The sequence below is a fragment of the Camellia sinensis genome, chromosome 11, assembly GCF_055761805.1.
Source record: "Camellia sinensis isolate YWXY chromosome 11, ASM5576180v1, whole genome shotgun sequence".
NCBI classification, from domain to species: Eukaryota; Viridiplantae; Streptophyta; class Magnoliopsida; order Ericales; family Theaceae; genus Camellia; species Camellia sinensis.
The window spans coordinates 115,849,022-115,869,912 of record NC_138971.1 but is presented as its reverse complement, the minus strand read 5'-3'; the positions used below and the strand labels follow the sequence as shown (position 1 = coordinate 115,869,912).

Genomic DNA, 20,891 nt, shown 5'->3' with positions numbered 1-20,891 from the left:
AATATAATTAAATGTCATGTGAATTAAAACATTAAAAAAATTTAACATAATTATATTAAAATTATGAAATTTGATGTATTTTTTTTTCAAAAATGCTAAAACTTTGGTAAAATTTATAGGGCCATAATTTATAATTTATTATTTTTAATTAAATTAAATTTATAATTTATAATTTATAATTAAATTTTTTTATTTAATATATAATTTTAAATTAACAACACGAAAAAAAATAATTTATAAATGTTCAATAGACTATTTTATCCTTTTCTAATTGTTTGCTAAGTAATAGCATGGAGGGTAAAATGGACATTTCACAAAATAATCCCATGAGATACCAATCCCATGGTTTCTATCCCACCCTCCCCCCATAGGATAGGATAGTCCCATATTTGTGGGACTAATAGTCCGGGGGGACTATTAGTCCGGAGCAAAAAAAATGAAACAAACAATGGACTATTAGTCCGGTGGGACTAATAGTCCAATCCCACCCCCTAATCCTTCAAAACAAACACACCCTTTGGGGTCTCTAGCATTACTCAATTTTATTTTATTTTTTTTTAAATCTCCAAAATGATAAGTATAATTTACCTAATAAATTAAGGTGACCCTATTTTTCTTAATAAATGATTAAATTCGGGCGGCGTTTTGGCTGGTTGATCTAGTTGACCATAAAGACCTCCTTTTCCATCAAGTTCCGAGTAAATCCATTTGATCATACTTCAAATTTTAAATGATGAATACATTGATCAATATATACAATTTTTTCTTTTTCAAAGAGGAAATTTGTAAGAACTTTTTCTTATGTTAGGTTTTTGTTATTGGCAATCTTGTTTGACAAAACTCCTTTAAGTTGTAATTTTATTCAATCTTTTATTTTAGTGAGGCTATGAGTTTTTAGATATGAATCCAACCCGAATTTTGCCTATGCAGAGGAGTTTGTGATCTTAATCCTATCATGTTTGACACTTCGCTGACTATGTCGGGGGTCAAGCTGTCGAAGTTGCTTGACCGCTCGAGCAACTATTTGTGCGCTCGAGCACAGAATTTTTTATTCCAGAAGTTTGAACTATCTGCAAAAATACTGGGAGTTGTGTTTTTGCGCTCGAGCATAGACCCTTGTTCTGAAACACGCGTTTTAGTCAGTCTGCTCGAGCGGCCATTCTTGCGCTCGAGCGGAGATCGCGATTATGTTTTCTATAAATCTGCGATTAATTCAGTTTCTAGGGTACGGCTTCCAGATCTTCTTCTTGGGTATTAGGGTTTTCATCTGGAGCTTCTTTGCTTGTTTCCTTTGATATCTGTGAGAGTTTATATCATGAATTCAGTGGATTATATCAAAGGGTTTGTTTGTTTTGTTTTATTCAATACAAAAGAGAGAGTTGTTCTTCGGTGGATTCTGAAGAATTTGGGCCTAAAGCTTTGGTGGATTCTGGAGTGGCTCATCGTCGTGATTTGACACCGGCGTTGTGGATTCAACGTTGGACAAGACAATTCCTAGGTGAAGACGGTGTTAGAAGAGACACATTGGAGTACGTTCAATTCGAGTATGGATTTGCTAGTTAATTGAGAGTACACTTGTGTAATTCCTTTTTGTCTTCTTAGTGGATTGCTTTGTTGCTTTGGCCTGTAGTTTTTTATTACAATTGGAGGCACTCCAATTGTGATTTTTTCACATAAAATCGTTGTGTCGATTTGTCTTTGATTATTTGATTAGGATGGTTATTTACTATTTAAAATTGATACATAATCACAAATCAATATCTCCAAAATTTTAAGATTTTTCATCTTACAATAGAAAGCTTTTGGGGAGGTTCAAATAACCTCAAGTTTGGCTTAGCTTCCTTGTAAAATCTCTGAATAATTTAAATTTTTACATAAATAACTAATTAATAAGTTAATATGTTATCACAGCAAATAATGAATTTTATGAAGACTAGCGACTAGTACACATGATGTGTGTGCAATTTAAATAAGTAAAAATAAAAATAAATAATAATAAAATTAATATTATAATACGTGTGTTGCTTAAGTGGTGTGCACTCCTCTATATAATGTTTTTTTTTAAAAAAATAAATAGAGAAATGAGTAATACTACAAACCCATCTTTATCAATCTAGAAATTATCTAAAATTTTCATCTTGTGGTTCAGATTTATTCTACACATAAACATCACTCCGCATAAATTCAATCACAACCACACAATCCCATTTAGAGTAAATTCAGAAAAAGTTAAAAGTGAGTACCTAAAATTATTTATAAAAAAATAAGGGACACGTATCATAAGAAAAGCAAACAAAGATTTGACCACCAAATCTAGCTTTCGGCATGCAAATTGCAATTAAGTATTGTGGTGCCCTTCAAACCTACCTCAAATGTGCAAAAGAAGTTTTTAATTAAAGAGATAAAAAATTATATGATACCAAACTTAATAATTTTCCATGGAGGGAATAAAGCCATCCCAAAAAGAAAAAAGCCCTGCAAAATATAGGGAATCCTATGTGGATCTCCTTTGTCCAATTATTTTAAAGAGGAAATATCATTTTGCCCCCTAAACTTTCACATGTTTTTTAATTTGGCTCCCAGACTTCAATTAATATCAATTTTACATCTAAACTTTCAAAATTTTGATCAATTTGGCCACTACCGTCACATTCCGTTTACAATTAGACGGAATTTGATGACATGACACCAAAGTTCATTTGAAATTTCATTTTATCCCCCACACTATACCTTAAAAATCAATTTTTCCTCCAAACTATACCTTAAAAAATTAATTTGCCCCCCACGTCAGCATATTCTGTCCAATTGTAGATGGAATGTGACGGTAAGGGCCAAATTGATCAAAATTTCGAAAGTTTGGGTATAAAATTAATATTAATCAAAGTGTAGAGGTCAAATTAAAAAATGTGTGAGTTTGGGGGGTGAAATGATATTTTCGCTATTTTAAATCATCTCTTTATTATACAATCAGACTACAAAAACTTATCATTTTGTGGTATATTATGTCCCTTTGTATTAAAAGTTACGAAAAATAAAATTATGATGTATTTATCTAAAGTGAAAGTTATAAATTATATTGTGATTATCTATTACTATTTTAAAAAGGAATGGCTTCCCTCCAGTCCTTCATCGAATTGGAGGGTATTATTGGGCCCGTGGAGGCCTACCACGGGACCCCCACAGGTCCCGTTTCGATAATCCAAACTATTTAATATGTAGAACTCGTCGAGTACTATATAATTGTAAAAAATTACGTTGATCGGATATTGATAGTTATGTGATCAAATCAAATTTTTATCAATCGTTTATTTTTTACCATCCATTTTTTTCCGTACAGAACTGATTTGATCACATAGCTATTGATATCCGATCAACATGATTTTACAGGAATATAGTACTCAACGAGTTCTGCACATTAACGGTTTAGATTATCGAAGCAGGACTCGTGGTGGGCCCCCAGGGGCCCAACAGTACCTTCCAATCCGATGAAGGACTAGAGGGAAGCCATTCTCATTTTAAAAATCGAAAGAGCACATATGTTTTTTTTATTTTTTTTAGTATTTTAAAAATACCTTTCCAAATTTATTAAATATCACACCACAACATACATCTACCAAACAACTAAAGACCTTCCAGAATTCAAACACCTTTAAACATCATAATTATGATTTTTTTTTTAAATAATTCCACTAGTGTAACTTGTTTAATATTTGTCTCCTCCACCACCTTTTCATAAACAGTGAGTGAGACATTTTGTTAGATTTAAATTAAGAAAAAGGCATCCAACCGAGGTCAAGCAACAATGTTTATACTCTCTCTACAATGAGAGCTTCTCTCTCTGAATGAGAGGTTTGCCTTGCGTTTTTTTTTTTTCTGCCTCTTTCCAATTTTCGTCTTGGTTTTTCTAACTATTCCCTACTACGTCCATTCTATTCTGTCCTCTACTCATTATCCATCTTCCTTACGTTCATTTCTCAGCTAGCTTCTGGTATTATCTTTACTTTCAAACCCAGTTTCATCACCTCTTTCACCACCCCTGCTGGTTCTATTGTTTCTATGGATTACTATGGCTTCGACTTCAAACCCACCACTACAACATAAGGGTATTTCTCTAGAAGAAGGGAGTGGAGAGAATGAAGACACTTCTAATATGTGTTTGATTGGAAAAAACTTAGGCTCCAAAATCCTGAATCGAACCACTGCAATGCTTGTTTATCTTTTCCAATTTAGTGATGGTGATTATGTCAAATATAATCAGAGGGGCGTGGAGAATCATGGGTGAACTCTCTATTTCTCCTTGGAATGCTAATGTTTATCTTTTCCAATTTAGTGATGGTGATTATTGGAATAGAGTTCTTAGAGATAGCTCGTGGTTGGTTATGGGAAAATTATTAGCTCTTCAACCACTGCAAACTTGCCAAACGGTAGAAGAAATGGAGTTTCGATGGTGCCCTTCTGGGTCCAAGTTCATGGTCTACCCCTAAACAATATTACTAAACAGAATGGAGAGATCCTGGACAATCGGATTAGAAGATTAGTTCAAGTTGAAATACATACAGAAGGGTTGTTACTCTATCGAAATTTCTTACAAATTCGGGTGGAGATTGATACTCAACAACCTTTGCCTAGAGGCCATTGGCTTCAGCGATCTATAGAGGGCGGTGAATCCTGGCTTACTTTTAAATATAAAAAACTTTCTAGTTATTGCTATGATTGTGGAAGGTTGGGGGCATGAAAGCAATGCTTGTAAATTTGTCTCAAAGGAACAAGGAGTTTCTTTTGGCTATGGACCCAACTTGAGAATGGGCATAGCTCCCCCTACTGGCCTTCCCATTGAACACTATCACTGGTAAGTTGATGAAATGGAAAAAAGGGTAGCTATCAGTTTGAAGAACATCAATCATCCTCTGCCGGCTTCTTCGACGGTACGTGATCATCATGAGACTGAGCATCTATTTCCCCAAAGGCTGAACTCGCCAATTCCCCCAACGGTTGAACTCGCCAATTCCACTATCCCATACCGATTCGTGCACTCCTTCTATGTCCTTCCAACAGTCAGCTAGTGGGGAGGTTCCAGGTGTTGTTCACTCTAATCCATCTCCTGTACATACAGTACTGCATGAGACTAAGCTAGAATTGGGACAACAGGATATTCATGCGCACCAGAAGATATTAGAATCTGGGCCTTGTTACAACACAGGCCCAAATGGGTAAGGGGCCTTTAGACCCACCGGTTAAACCTAGCTATTATGTGACTGAACCTCCAGACAACTCAATTAGTGGTCCAGCCCAATCTAGGGAAAGTGAAGCCAATACAGAAGAGCTACAACAACTGGCCCTGAAAAGCCAAATCCCTTCTTCTTAGAGATGGCAATTTGAAACCGGCCTGACGGGGACCCGACCCCCCGACCCCGATGGGGACGGTTTTTCCCCGAAAAATACCTCCGACAGGCCAGGGATGGTATTAAAAATTAAATCCCCAATAATTTTCGGGCCGGAGACGGTGATAGCTCCTCCAGACCCGGCCCCGGCCCGGCCCCGCCCCGAATCTCCCCGAACCATCTTTATAGATATATACATATGCTAAGCTTTATTATATTATAGATATATACATGTGCTAAGCTTTATTATATTATATATTATATATATGTGTTTAGGCTAGGCTTATCAGATCTGTCTTTCACTTTGACTTTTCACTCTCTCTCTCTCTCTCTCTCTCAACTCTCTCACTGAACTCTCCACTCTTTTCTCTCTCACTGAACTTTATCAAGTCTTGAGTGAACGATCCACCACACAATCACTTCGCTGCTGCGTGAGAAAAATGGAGTGAGAGGGAGCTGCGTGAGAAAAATAGAGTGAGAGGGAGAGAGGGAGAGAGGGAGAGAGGGAGAGCCGATTCTTCGCCGGAGCCGATCTCCTCCGCCGAGAGAAGAGACCCTCCTCCGCCGACTCCTTCGCCGATCTCCTCTTCACAGCGTCGATATCTATCCCTATCTCTTTCTCTGTGTTATACACACATATATATGTATATATGTATATATATATATATATATTATAGATTGAAGCTTAGATCTTGAGATCTATTCTATGATGATGATAATATGTTGTTGATCTCTTTTTTTTTTTTTTGGATCTGTTGGTGTTTTTTGATCTGTTCTGTTCTTTTTTTTTTTTTTATCTGTTGTTGATGATGATACATGATGATCTGTTGGTGTTGGTGTTGATCTCTCTGTTTCTCCATGTTGATCTTTTTTTTTTTTTATCCTTCAGCTTCAAAGCAGTTTTCCAAAAAGAAAAAAAAAAAAAAAAGGTCGGGAGTTGTTCGGGGTCGGGGACGGGGAAACCCAATCCCCGTTGGGGGCGGGGACAAGGGCGGATATACGTTCCCCGTCGGGGATCGGGGCCGGGGCCGGGGACGGGGGGATTTCCACCATCAGGGATCGGGGACGGGGAGTGTGATCCCCGGCCCCGCCCCGCCCCGTTGCCATTCCTACTTCTTCTTTAACTAAAAAACAACCATATCTTTTAGATGGGCTACTCTCAAAGGCCCTAACCTAGTTATCTCTAAAGCAGAATGAGATTGACGATGATAGCACAAATCTGCAACAGGTAAAATGTTAGAAGAAGGAAGGTCAAGATCATCCTACCTAGAGGGTGGTCCAGAATACACTGCCTTTGCCCAATATTGAGCTCCAAAAGATGTAACTGGACAGAAGAAAAGCAAAGAGGGGGAAACGAGGAAGTCCTCGAGTAAGGAAAAGTATTTCGACAACCTAAGGCCTGATAGATGTGCAAATTAGTGAGGCAGAGGGAGTTCTGGCCGCTACGGTAACATACCCGAGGAGTGTTAATCCCAGTTGTATTATCTCTAATGAGAATCTCTTGCAAGTGTCGATTGCATGTCCTGTTGGAGAGTTATCTGAAAACATATGGGCTGTGGTGGCGAGCCCTAAAGCACCACAAGGGCCATGCTGATGCTCAGCTAGAATTATCAGGGAATGGGGCGACCCCTGACATTCCAGATCTTACGAGGCTTATGCATGACTCATCGTCCCTCAATAATTTTCCTAATGGAAACCAAAAACAAGCGAACAATGCTAGAAAGAACGAAAATAAGGCTCCAATTTCCAAATAAAAGCTATATAGATCCTGTTGGTCTGTCAGGAGGTTTATCACTTTGGTGGAAAGATGAAGTGGACTTGCATGTTAGTCACAAATCGGCTAATATATTAAAATGTTTCATTGTTATGGGAACGACATCTTCTAGTTGGCTTGCCACCTTTGTGTATGCTCCTTCCCATTAGGCTGAAAGGAGAGTCTTTTGGCAATATCTAGAAAAATTGACTGCAGGAAATGGCTACCCGTGGGTGTGTTTGGGGGATTTAAATGAAGTCTGTTGGTCGTGGGAGAAGTAGGGTTTAGGGCGCTGCAATAGAGCTAAGATGCAAAGTTTTCAAGAATTTCTTTCTCCTTATGAGCTTATGGATCTAGAGTTTAAAGGGGCACCATACACTTGGACCAACACCAGCAGTGTAAGAACCCACATTTTACGTCTTAATCATGTTCATGAGCATCTGTATGATTATGGCTTGTTAAGCTTGCATGTGTATGTTTGTGACTCGTTCTGCTTAAGTGAGTGAGATCCATGCCTTGTTTTGATGCCTTTGTGATTTGTCTAAGTGTTGTGTGCTTGCCTTGCTCCTTCCTTGATGTGAAACCTAGGTCACGCCTTGCCTAAGTTATGATTAGCCGATGTTATGCCAAGCCTAGGTTACGTTACGCCTAGACCATTCCGAGCCGAGGTCATCCTCAGCCTAGAAGTATCTTGGAACCCATTTGTTGACCTCCATCCTTGCTTTGACGCATTGGCCGAGATGTTACCTTTGCACCCAAGCGATCTCGTCCTGGAGTGGTATGACCTAGACCGAGGTGTGGCACATCTAGGCCAAGGTGTGGCACAGCTTAGTCAAGAGTTGTCCTTCCTAGCCGAGGTCATTGTCACCTTAGTTGCCGAAGCCCTTGTATTAGCCGATGTCACCCCTTACCGGAATGCCATTCCGGGTAGCTCGTTAGATACGCCTCGTTATTAGCCGATGTCATTGCCTCGTCAGAGAGCCCATACCGCTTTACTTGTTGAACACCCTTTCGCCATGCTTTGTCTGGTCTGTCAGCCACCTTTTCAGGGAAAACCCAACCAGTCGTCGCCACGTGTCCCCGCTGAGGGTTAACCCCAGAACCGAGTAAGGGAAACTATCATTTGGTATCATAACCTTGCCTTTTAGAGAGAGAAGCTCTAGGAGGAAGAGGGAGTTTTAGAGTGAGAAAGTAAGTCTTCAAGCTTGATTCCAAGAGATCGAAGCGTTAGATTCGTGTATTTATGTTAGATCCTTGGCTTACTCTTGTTGTTCCTTGTGTTTATCTAGTTGCATTGCATGATCGAACCTGTTCTGCACGTCATGCATTAATTTGAAACTGATTTTAGATAAAGAAAATAATGTTCATACGTTCTTGAAGAAAAAGTCTTGTTTTGATCCGAAAGCTTGCATAGAGAATCACGTTTTTGTGTTTTTTTCCGCAAGAACTTCAAGTACGGGTACCCAGGTCCATGTTTTCAAACTCGTAGCATGAAAATCCCAGATTTTGTAATAACAGGTTGTAAATGAGCATTCATATTCTTCATGTTTTCGTACCCATGTTCTTCATGTTCATCAGCAGAGGGAAACCCAGAGTTTCCCGACCTCTTTTCCTTGCATGTGGCCCTCGGGGACACACCTCGACAAGGAGGTGTGGAACCTCGGCCTAGACCTGGTTAGTGCCCAGCATGTTTTTCCGAGATCATTGGTTTACATATGAAACTTGTTTGAAAGTGCATTCAATAGGCTTTGCCATGTGTTTGTAGGACTTGGGCTTGTCTCGACCCCGACGTTTGAAGAGCTAAGTGAGTGGTATTTTTAATAAAGCTATGTTATACTTGTTTTGATAAATCTCGTTTTGCTTTGTTTTGATGAAAAGTATTTGATTTAGCATGAATGACTATCCCTATTTGTATATCAAGCACTATCTTGTTTTGATGACATGTCTTGAAAGTCCTTAGTGCCAGGGGACTATAATGCAACTGCACTCTTCTCTTGAAAGTCCTTAGTGTCAGGGGACTATAATGCAACTGCACTCTTGTCTTGAAAGTCCTTAGTGCCAGGGGACTATAATGCAACTGCACTCTTGTCTTGAAAGTCCTTAGTGCCAGGGGACTATAATGCAACTGCACTCTTGTCTTGAAAGTCCTTAGTGCCAGGGGACTATAATGCAACTGCACTCTTGTCTTGACATGTCATCGCCCCTTTGTAATATGTAGATGTTATTAACATCCAAGGAACTTGAAAGACCGGCAGTGAACTTGATTTTTCCCCTTGATTGTATAGTATGCTATGTATTATTTTGAAAGAGACCCTGGATATCAATCATGCAAAACCTTTATTTCTAATATCATTCACTGAGTATCCAAGCTCACCCTCTCTATATATATGTAGGTGATGAACAAGAAGGCAATGAGGCCTAGACGTAATGCCGACATGTTTTTGGGTGCATTGCCGACCTGTTTTGGGATTGCATTTTGTATCATCTTGAAGATCATGCTTCTTAGCTTATGTTTCATGTGTACTTGCATAGGTCGGCTTGAGAAGCCTTTTAGTCAAGATGTATTTTGTATCTTATTTCCTTATTGTACTTAAGTTTTAAGACTTTGTAAAAATGTATGTCATTCCATTGGACTTATGCATGGCTCTTATGGACTACTCAGATTTTTGTATATATTGCTTCCGCACTCGTAAGCCCCATATTTCATACTCTGATCGTGTGTGATTTTTGTAAGTCGGCCTTCGGTAACCTCGGGTTACTGGCCATCACGGCACCAAACTACTAGGGGCGGTTTGGGGGCGTGACAAGCAGGGTGTTCATAATGTGAGAGAGAGATTGGATAAAGCTTTAGCCATAATGAGTTGGCGACAGAAATTCCCTTATGCACAAGTACACCATGAGGCATTGATAGGGTTGAATCACTGCCCTTTTCTGCTACATTGTCATATCCCGCCAAAGAAGATACCTCATCTATTCAAATTTGAGTCTATATAGACTACCAGCCCCGAATGCTCTGAGGTTATCGAATCACATTGGGGGAAGGATCTGGCAGTTTCACCTATGTATAGTTTTTCCCATAAGCTCCAGAGATGTAGTAACAGTTTATCCCGGTGGGGTAAGGAAAATTTTGGAAATAATTGAATCTGAATTGCTGATTTAAAATATTCAATTCGAGACTTACAAGCCCAACCTTTTTCAGATGACACTCAAGTCTAGATTCAAAGGCTTCAAAGGGAGTTAGCAAAGTGTTGGCCCGAGAGAAAATGTTTCAACATCAGAGATCTAGAATCAATTGGCTGCAGTATGGAGACAAAAACACAACTTTCTTTCATGCTACAGTTATCCAAAGAAGGCAATGGAACCAATTAGTCAAGTTAAAAACTGATTTAGGGGAATGGTGTGAGACGGAAGAAGCTATTAATGATCAACTCCTATCACATTTTCAAAATCTGCTTCACACCATGGAGGCTAGAGATTTGACTGAAGCTTTAGCAGTTGTAGAGTGTGAGGTAATTGAAGCAATGAATTCTGATCTGACTAAACCTTTCACCGATGATGAAATCAAAGTGGCAACTTGGGATCACTAAAAGCTTCGGGACCAAATGGCTACCCAGGTATATTCTATCAAAAGCATTGGTTTATAATTGGCCCATCTTTGTGTGCAACAATCTGTAATTTTTTTGATGAGGGGACTGTTTTAAGAGATTGGAATCATACGAATCTGGTCCTAATCCTGTAGGTGGCAGCCCCAGAGACATTGTACCATTTTAGACCTATCAGCTTATGTAATTTCAAGATGAAAATTATCACAAAAATTTTGGAAAATAGGCTCAAGAAAGTGCTCCACCAGCTAATCACACCCACTCAATCAGCCTTTGTTCCAGGGCAATTGATCCAAGACAACATTCTTGTGGCGCATGAAGCTTTCCATTTTCTTATGACATAAAAAGAGGGGTAGGCGGGTGGATTTAGCTTTGAAGTTGGACTTTAGTAAGGCCTATGATCGGATTCAATGGGATTTTCTAGAAGCCGTACTCAGAAAATTGGGTTTCAGTGCACAATGGGTTCGATGGGTCATGGAGTATGTTTCAACCGTCAGCTTCTCAATTATGGTTGATGGAGAAAAGCGGGTTGCTTTCACCCCGACTTGTGGGATCAGGCAAGGAGATCTCCTATCCCCCTACCTTTTTCTGATAGTAGCGGATGTGTTGTCAAAATTGATTAATCGTGGAATTCATTCAAAGGCCATCTCGGGACTCAAAATGAGCAGGTACTGTCCGATTCTTTCCCATTTGTTGCAGATGCTGCTATTCTATTTTTCAGAGCTAGTAGCCTTGAGTGTCAAAACATGCTCCAGATTCTTAATGTTTACAGCAGGGCATCGGGTCGACTCCTAAATTTTGATAAATTTGAGATTATTTTTTCTGCCAATGCTGATGAATAAGTAAGGGAGAGGATATGCAGAACCATGGGTATCAATCAAGCGCAATCGAATGTTAAATATCTAGGTATACCTTCAGTGTGGGGGCGATCTAAGGCAGTGGCATATGGTTTTCTGCTTAAAAAAATGGCCACTAAAATGCAAGGGTGGAAAAATAATTTTCTCTTTCATGCTAGGAGGGAGGTGCTTATTAAAGCAATTGTGCAAGCTATACCCTTTTATGCAATGTCATGTTTTTTATTTCCCCAGAGTTTGTGTCAAAAGCTAGACGCCTTTATTTGAAACTACTGGTGGAAGGGAGATCTGGCGGAGAGAGGTATCCATTGGGAAAAGTGGGCATCCATGTGCATGTCAAAAAATGAAAGCAGCATGGGATTTCAAAATTTTTTACATTTTAATCAAGCTCTACTTGCTCGACAAGGCTAGAGATTAATCAAATCCCCTAACTCCTACTGGGCTAGGATGTTTGAAGGGCTATATTGTCCACATTCGGATTTCTTACATACAGCTAGAGGGGCTAGAGTTTCATGGGCATGGTCAAGCTTGATGAAGGGCAGGGACTTATTGTTAAAAGGTTGCCGATCACAGAATCGCAATGGGAACTCAATTCGTTTCTGGGATGATAACTGGATACCATTAGTCCCAGATTTTAAGGTCTCATCTAATCCGTCCCCAGGGAATGGTATTTTGTATGTTTCGGATACTATAGACCCTGTACTGAGCAATGGAAATTCATTGACCTAAGCAATATTGTCACAATTGAGGAGCTAAAGGCAATTCGATCCATCCCATTGCCTTTCGAAGATAAGGAAGATACTCTAGTTTGGCACCCCAACAAATTGGGGATATACTCTATAAAGTCTGGGTACCATTTGGCCAGCAAGCTTTTGGACAATCATATCTCAGTACAACCCTTGTCCTCTTACTTTTTCCCTTGGTGTTTTTGGAGAAAAATTTGGAATTTAAATGTACCCGCCAAAATCCGCCATTTTAGTGGAGATCATGCAAGAATGTATTGGCAACAAAGGCAAATTTGGCTAAACGTAGATATGCAACATCCAATATATGTCCAGTATGCCATAAAGAAGTGGAAATAGTGGAGCATATGCTTTTTGACTATGAATGGACAAAGGTAGTCTGGTTTGGAAGCATGTTGAATTTTCGGATGGAATATGGAGCTATTACGAATGTGGCGCAACGGACAGCTCAATGGGGGGATGACGGGGTGCTTAAAGAATCTGGAAAGGAAATTCTAAGCAAAAGTGCCTTGATTATGGAAGGCAAGAAATGATTTCACTTTAAACTCTATGTCTGTCAATCCATATGACACACTCTAGAAAATACACCATGGGTGGAACAAATGTAATCTACAGGGTGGGAAAGAGAACACCGTGGCTAGTGCTGAGCTCAAGGGAATACAGAGAAGAGTCTGGCCAGACACCTCCCCGAGTGGGGAATTTTAAAGTTAATTGTGATGCACTTTCAACAGGTCATCGTCAAATGCTTCTACGACAACTATCCATAGGGATTCAGAGGGCCATTTTATTGATGGGGTTGTCACATCCTTCTTCTCAACATCAACTTTGCAAGCTAAAGCGTATACGGTGCAATTAGCATGCCATTTAGCCTAGATGAATGGGCTTTCTACAACTAAAATTGAGAATGATAATCAAAAGCTCATTAAACTGTGTGTGTGTCTGAGATAGTCTTTCCATGGGAGATCATGGCAGTTGTGGCTGATATTCGCAGATTTGCAAAGGACAGATCTTGGAAGTTCTCGTGGACACGAAGGTCCAGCAACAGTGTTGCTCATTGGGTGGCTGTTGCTCAATCAAGATCATTTCTACCTGCAAATTGGGTATCTTGTGTGCCACTAGAATTAGCTTCTGTTCTTTTAAATGATGTATCTGCCCTTCCTTAGTGTTTCTTCTACATAATCCTTATTGTTCAAAGAAAAAAAAAATATCAAGAAAAATCAGGAAAATATATAAAGAAAATAAGGCCTTGTTTGGTTTGGCTTTGGGAAAAAGATTTTGGAGAAAATTTTTGAAAATTTTGTTTGATTTGTAATTTTTCTCAAAAAATTTCCAAAATCACTTTCTCTCTCCTACACATCAATCAATCACTTTTTCTCTCTCCTCTCTCCTTTTCAATCACTTTTTCTGTCACATACATCTATTCAGTTACAACAAAATATCAAATCATCCCAAACTCCCAAACTCCAAAACTATCTTCAAAATATACAACCAAACAAACTACAAAAATTTCTAAACTCTCTTCCTAAAATATTTTTTGAAAACTTATCTCCTAAAGTCAAACCAAACAAGGCCTAAATATTTGTTTGATCTTCATTTAATTTTCAACTAAAACACTATTTTATGATGATTTATAATCTTAAAATTGCCAGTCACATTAATACTGGTTGAGATTTTTTGAGTTATATATATATATATATATATATATGTATTTATCAATCAAAGTTGCATGCTATTGATGGTGAATGAATCAATTGATTCTACTCTGAAATACATTCTTAATGTTTCTTTTTCCTTCACACTGGTTTGCCTCCAAGGGATGCATCACTCCTTTAAGGGCAACACAACATTTTTTCTATCTTTTTTTTTTTTTCTTCTTCTTCTTTTTATTAGCAAAAAAAAGAACTTTTATTGATGCATCATTATAAACACCCCATTTTGACCGGCCTTAAGACTTGGGCACTTTCTTCCGAACACCCAAGGATGAAAATTAGAATGTGCTATATTACTGTAGACCGCCCGAATCTTCGCTCCGCGCGCGAGGGCGCGAATTGGGTTCTAGCTACTACAGTTCGGACTCCTGTCACGGTTCTGAATCTAATCTTACAAAGTGAAATGTGAGACTGATAAATCACCAAAGAGTCCAAATCCGGCAAATTGTTTTAGAAAATCGATTTTAATCAAAAAGCGCCAAACATGGACTTCTTTGCCAGATTTCAGAGTCGCCACCTAAATATTTTGTTTTGGGAAATTTAGGAAACCCTGACTCGTGCCTAAGGCCATGTGTCCGTCATCACCAAAGTTGCCTTGGCTCGGGAACTTGGGTACGAGGGGGCAAGGTCATGAAATGAGCACCCCCGCTCGCCCGATCAAAGGTTCGGCCTCTACTAAACATGATATGTTATTTTGAAAACACATGTGTTTTTTTTTCTGGTTTATTAGCTAACCTTACTATGTGATGCGCACAGCATACAAGTATAGACTCAATCACACGGATTGGAACAAAACAACTCATGTTTGTTTTTGAAAGTGGTTTGAAGTTGCTACTCGCAAGTAGGCTAAGTCGCGGATTTGCCACCCTCAAATGGGCTTAGAAAAACATGATTTTGCCACTTCAAGTGGGCTTAAAAACTCACAATCATCGAGTTGTTCCAATTCAGGCAATCAAACCTTCACCCACAGGCATTCATGCAGTTAAACACTTAAGCAGTTAGCCTCATGGAAAGCATGCTAAACATGGCAGCCACTTACACACATGCAAGGATGCTAAAACATAAACACTCACCGAGTACTCAGAGCCAAACAGAAGCTAGTTAGTAATCAATGTATGATCCTAGCTATGTCAAGAATGCCTAATGCAACACATGCAAAATGCAACTAAGATAGGCTCGGCTATTCTAATATGTCATGTGAATGCAACTAGATAACATGTATTAAAATTGGTATTGAAATACAATGCAGTTTGTATGATGCGCCGAGCCCGGTGCATGCAAGACAGATGAATGGATGCACGCATGCAAAGCATAAGTATGCTAATTGAAACATGCCCTAAACTAACCATTGAAAGCTGATAAGTAAAAGGGAGAAAGAAATGGGGGTTGGAAGGCATGCATCACACACACGCACACACACACACACACTTATTACAACATATATGCCCTCTCGACGGAGGGTCCGAATGAAAGAGAGCTAACTAAGCTAAGCTAACCAACTTAACTAATCTAATAATCTAATTAGACTAATTATTACACAACACAAATTGAATAACTAGCTACAACTAATTATTACATCACTTTAACTAATTAATCAAATTAATTAAGTTACAAAACCAACTAAGTAAGAAAAAGAAGCTAAATTAGGCTGCCACAGCTTTGCCTTGGAATAATGAATGATGCATGCTCAGTCAGCTTCGCTCGGAAATCCATTACCATGCCCCCAATTGCCTCCGTTTGCATTTGGTTTCTGAAAGGTGCACAAACCTCCAAAATGCTCCTACTCCAACACAGGGATCTCCTGGTGGGTTGCCGACCAGAAAAGGTGGCTGTAGACCACCTGTAGACCAGAAAAACTGGTTGTAGACCCGAAAAAGTGGTCGGCCGACCACCTTTACTGGTCTGCCGACCAGAAAATCTGCCAAGCTCCAGTTTTGCTGCAACAGAGAACGAGAAGGGGCATAGTAGTGTATTATCAAGATATGTGTGCACAACCACCCTCCCTATCATTTCTCAAGTTCAAGGGGGTGCGGTACTCGACTCTCAGGCCACCAACCATACATCGCAATGCACGATGGCCGAGGAGCCAAGTTTGCACAAGTCAATGTTAATGAATGCACAAATAACACATAAGGGCCTCCACCTTTACCATGCTTGATCAAGAGGGTCGGCGACCTAGAAATGAGGCGCGTTTCATCACTTCAAGTGTAAAATGCCCCTCGTTTCTCATGTTTGGATCAACATCCGATCCAAACACAATGCAATGCAACAACATGCAAACAACATGAACAGGCTCCTATCTGGTTTTTTGGTTTTTTGGCAGCAACTTTTGTTTTTCTTTTTGTTGGTTTCTCACCAACTGGCGCTTGGAGCTTCGTGTTAGCTCTAAGCTCCTCTTTATTGATGTATCTAATCATACTTTGTATGTTTCATCAATAAAGATTTTTTTTGCCGATCAAAAAAAAAGTTAGAGTCCTTAAGCATTGAGACTAGTAAAGGACACAACACAAGGGCTATGTAATGCAATACTCAATGGACCAAACCAACCTCAAACAAGCCCCATGCATGCCAAGACAATGGCCAAAACATGCTGAAAATGAAGTCCAAAAGCATATACTAGCATGCATACACATCGGCTCACAAACAAGGCATGAAGACACAACTTTCAAACACGTTGAAGGAGTAGAAAATGTGAGAGTGTGGCAATGAAATATGCTCTGAAATCATGTAAGAAATGATGCCAAATCATGCACACATCACAAATGAGGCATGCTAGGAGGCTTAAAGCTTAAGGCTAGCAAAGGTATTTGCACGATAGCCATATCAAGCAAGCCCCAAAGGGCCAAGATGACTCAAAACAGTCCTAAAACATGCCAAAACAAGGCCAAAACATGCATGGGGCAGAGTTAACACATGCTAGAATGGGAGGCATAAAGCATGATGCATGCAAGGCCAATGAGCATGATTACACTACAAGTGTAAGAAGCAAATGAGGGATGCTCTAACCAGCTAAAAACAAAGCTGTATCATGGAAAAATAAGACCAAAAACACACTGAGATAGTACCCCAAAAAGCTTAGGCAAGCATGCATGCCAATTGGCTCATGATTGAGGCATAAAGCATAACCTTCCAAAAGTATTGAAAGAGTGAAGCATGGGAGAGTATGACCACATTTCATGCACTGAAATCATATATCAAATGATGCTAAATCATGCAAATAACCCAAGCAATGCATTTTAGTGGACTCAAAACACCAAGCTAGTGAGCAAGATTGCACTGTGGCTATACAAAGCAAGGCATGCATGACCAAAAACACTTAAAATAGAGCTTAAGCATGGCAAAACATGAGTAAAAGCTTGCTGGAGTGGAGCCAAAAACATGCTAGAAAGCATGATGCATGTTAAGGCTATAGGGAGGATTGCACTACAAGGGTATGAAGCATGCAAGAGGCAATCAAAACGACCCCAAATAGAGCAATAACATGGCAAAACAAGGCCTGAAACATGCTAAGATAGGGGCCTAATAAGGTAGAAAAACATGCTAACTTGGTGAGCCGTCAACACAAGCACACAAGAGAAGAGGAGAGGGGACAACCCCCACCCATTTGAGGCCTCAAAACACGGTTTCCACCACTGAAATTCCTCTAGAATTCAGTGGTGAAGAGGCCAAACAAAGGTGATCAGAAAGGCCTAAAGAGATGGCACAAAACAAAGCTAAATAAGGCACAAAAAGGGGGTAGACCACCCCCAACACCAAAGAGGCCTAAACAAACACTTTAAGCACTTAAATACATAAATTTTTTCAGTTGAAACTTAGGCCTAAAACATCATGCAAATAGGGCCAAATAAGCAATGAAAACAAAGCTTTAAAGAAGCTAAAGACTCACCCTTGAAGAACAACTTCACAACAGCAACTTCAGAGGCAAAAACCAAGCTAAAACCACTCAAATGCAACCTCCAAGAACCTCAGCTCAAGAGTGAAGGTGTTTCACTAGGTGTTTGTGTGCAAAAGTTTGAAGAAAAACCACTTTAAGGCACAAACAACACAAATATAGAGAAAGAGGGAGAAATATAGAGAGAGAGGGCTATGTATATCTCTCAGCAAATTTTCTGAACCCTGGAAATGGAGAGAGAGCCTCCCTCTTATAGAAATCCATGCCTCAAGCTTGTTGAACAAGCTAGAGACTTGAAGCAATCCCTCCATACACGTGTATGGAGGATGCCTTCTGTGCCCAACAGCTGGCAAGGAAAATATCTGCAGAAAATGCAAGATGGCCACCGACCAGTTAAAGTGGTCGGCCGACCACTCCCACTAGTCGACCGACCACAAAAAGTGGTCTACGGAGAAGAAAAATGGTCGACAAGGGGGAAAGAGGGTCTGCACAGAGAGGGGAAGGTGGTGGCAGGATGTTGACCACCTTAGGTGGTCCACAAACCACCCACTCTAGCTGGCCGACCACCAAAAGTGGTCTACAGGGACAAAAAAAGTGGTCTACAAGGGGAGAAACTAGTCTACACCCCCGTGCCACCCTCCAGGCAAAGGATAATAAGGTTTGGTTCAAAAACAAACCAAAAAGGAAGCAAGACAAGAGTCCGCAAGGCGAGACGCTCAGCCGGGAGCCTCGAAAACTAGTCTACGGGTACAAAAAGTGGCCTACGAGAGGGAAATGTAGTTTACGGCTACAAAAAGTGGTCTATAGGCCTCTGTTTCCCTCTAGGCAAAGGCAACAAGGCATGGTCCAAAAACTAGGCCAAGGGGAGAAAGTTAAGAGGTCCAGAGACAAGGTGCTCAACCGAAGACTCCGAAAACTCGAAACGAGCACAAACATGCAGAATCACCGAGTGCACAAACGATGACATCAGAGTCTTAAGGTCGGTCAAAAATGAGGTGTCTACAATTACGAATTTCTCAACAAAAAAGTCAAATTTAAGCTTTAATTCCAACCTGATACTTGTTTTGTCAAATTATTTTAGACCTGTTTGAAAACTTATTTTGTCCACCTATCTACTTTTCAAATATTTTTCCATCCGAAAATCCATTTCATTGTTGAGGGAATTTTTTTTTTAAGTCAAAAGTGGAGACATTATTTTTTATTTTCAAAAAAAGATGAAAACATTATTTCATTGTTAAAGGAATCTTGGCTTTTCAAAGATGAAGATATTTTGATTTATCTTGGATTTGTTTTCAAAAGAAGAAAAGGGGCGACAAAAACATTAAAAGGAGATCTTTGGTTTTTCTTTGATTTTTGTTTTCAAAAGAAGCAAATGGGAGACAAAAACATTGGAAGGGATCTTTAATTTTCTTTTGGATTTTCAAAACAAGAAAAGAGGAGACAAAAGTATTGGAAAAGTACCTTTGATTTTTCTTTGAAGAAAATGGGAGACAAAAACATTGGAAGATGATCTTCATTTTTCCTATAAATTCTCTTCATTCTCTTGAAGAAAAAAGTTGGTTAGTTTTGAAAAGAAGGGTTAGTTTTTTAGAAGAGTGGGTTTTTTTTTAGGAAAGTGGGAATTTTCTTGAGAAATAAAAGAAGTTGTTTTTATATAATAAAAAAAACTCCATTGAAACAAAAACAATTTAAAGGAGGAGATACCATCAAAACTCCATTGAAGCTAAGACTTAAAGCTTTTTTTTTTTTTTTTTGAGGATTCAGAGCATACTCTAGAACCTTAAGGGTGATGGGAAAAGAGTTTGGAAATAATAAAAAAATGCATCCTTTCCTCTAAAGGAATTCCCAGATGAGCAAAACAAAGTAGTTCCCAAGCAATAAACAAGGCAATTTTTGATGGATGATTGAAGTTTCTTATTATTATTATTATTATTATTATTATTATTATATTCCCATGATTTGTGTCGTTTGGTAACACTTACGTTTTCAGTTTTCTGTTTATATTTACAAAAATTTTAAAAACTCAAATAAAAACTTGTTTAGTAAAATTTTTGATTTATAAATCAGTGGTCTCAGTTTATAAATTTAACCAAAAAATGAAAACACAAAAAATGTGTTTCCATTTTGAGTTTTCAGTTTTTTTTTTTTATCACCCAACATTAGCCACCACCTGCCACCATTTTCCACCACCGTCTTCCGCCACCACCACCCACCCTCCACCACCACCTGCCACCACCACTCACCACCCACCTGCTACCACCAGCCACCACCCGCCACCACCACCCACCAGCCACCACCCACCTGCCACCCACTCGCCACCACCACCTACTCCTCGCCGTCGCCGCCGCCACCACCACCACTCACCTGTCATCCACCCGCCACCACCCACCACTTGCCACTACCATTCACCGCCCGCCACCACCACCACCACCACCACCCGCCACTTACTTGCCACCACCACTCACCATCCACCTGTCACCACCAGCCACCCACCCGCCGCCACCACCACCACCACCACCATCACCCACCACCCACCCGCCACCCACCTGCCACCACCACCCACCACGCACCACTACCACCACCACCCACTCGCTATCACTTACCACTCGCCACCGTCACCCACCCACCCACTACCACCACCACGCGACACCCACCACCACTACCACCCGCCACCTACCCGCCATCCGCTACCCACTTACTACCACCACCCACCACCCACCGCCACCACCACCACCACCCATCACCCGCCACCGTCACCCACCCACCCGCCACCACCCACTGCCACCCGCCATCCGCCACTCACCCGCCGCCACCACCACCACCACCACCATCGCCCACTCGCTACCACCCACCACCCACCACCCGCCACCTTCACCCACCCACCTACCACCACCACCACCACCCGCCACCTACCCGTCACCCGCCATCGGCCACTCACCACCCACCACCCGCCACCT

At 40.2% G+C, this 20,891-nt stretch overlaps 1 protein-coding gene across 1 annotated transcript; it reads left to right on the top strand.

The window, feature by feature from the left end:
* Positions 1-10,595: 10,595 nt before the first annotated feature.
* LOC145802569 (uncharacterized) lies at positions 10,596-13,496 on the top strand. The gene is made up of 4 exons (XM_082895302.1): positions 10,596-10,643; positions 11,085-11,404; positions 13,065-13,179; positions 13,278-13,496. The coding sequence occupies exons 1-4, from the start codon at positions 10,596-10,598 to the stop codon at positions 13,494-13,496; spliced, it is 702 nt and encodes a 233-aa protein (XP_082751428.1).
* The last annotated feature ends 7,395 nt before the right edge of the window (positions 13,497-20,891 follow it).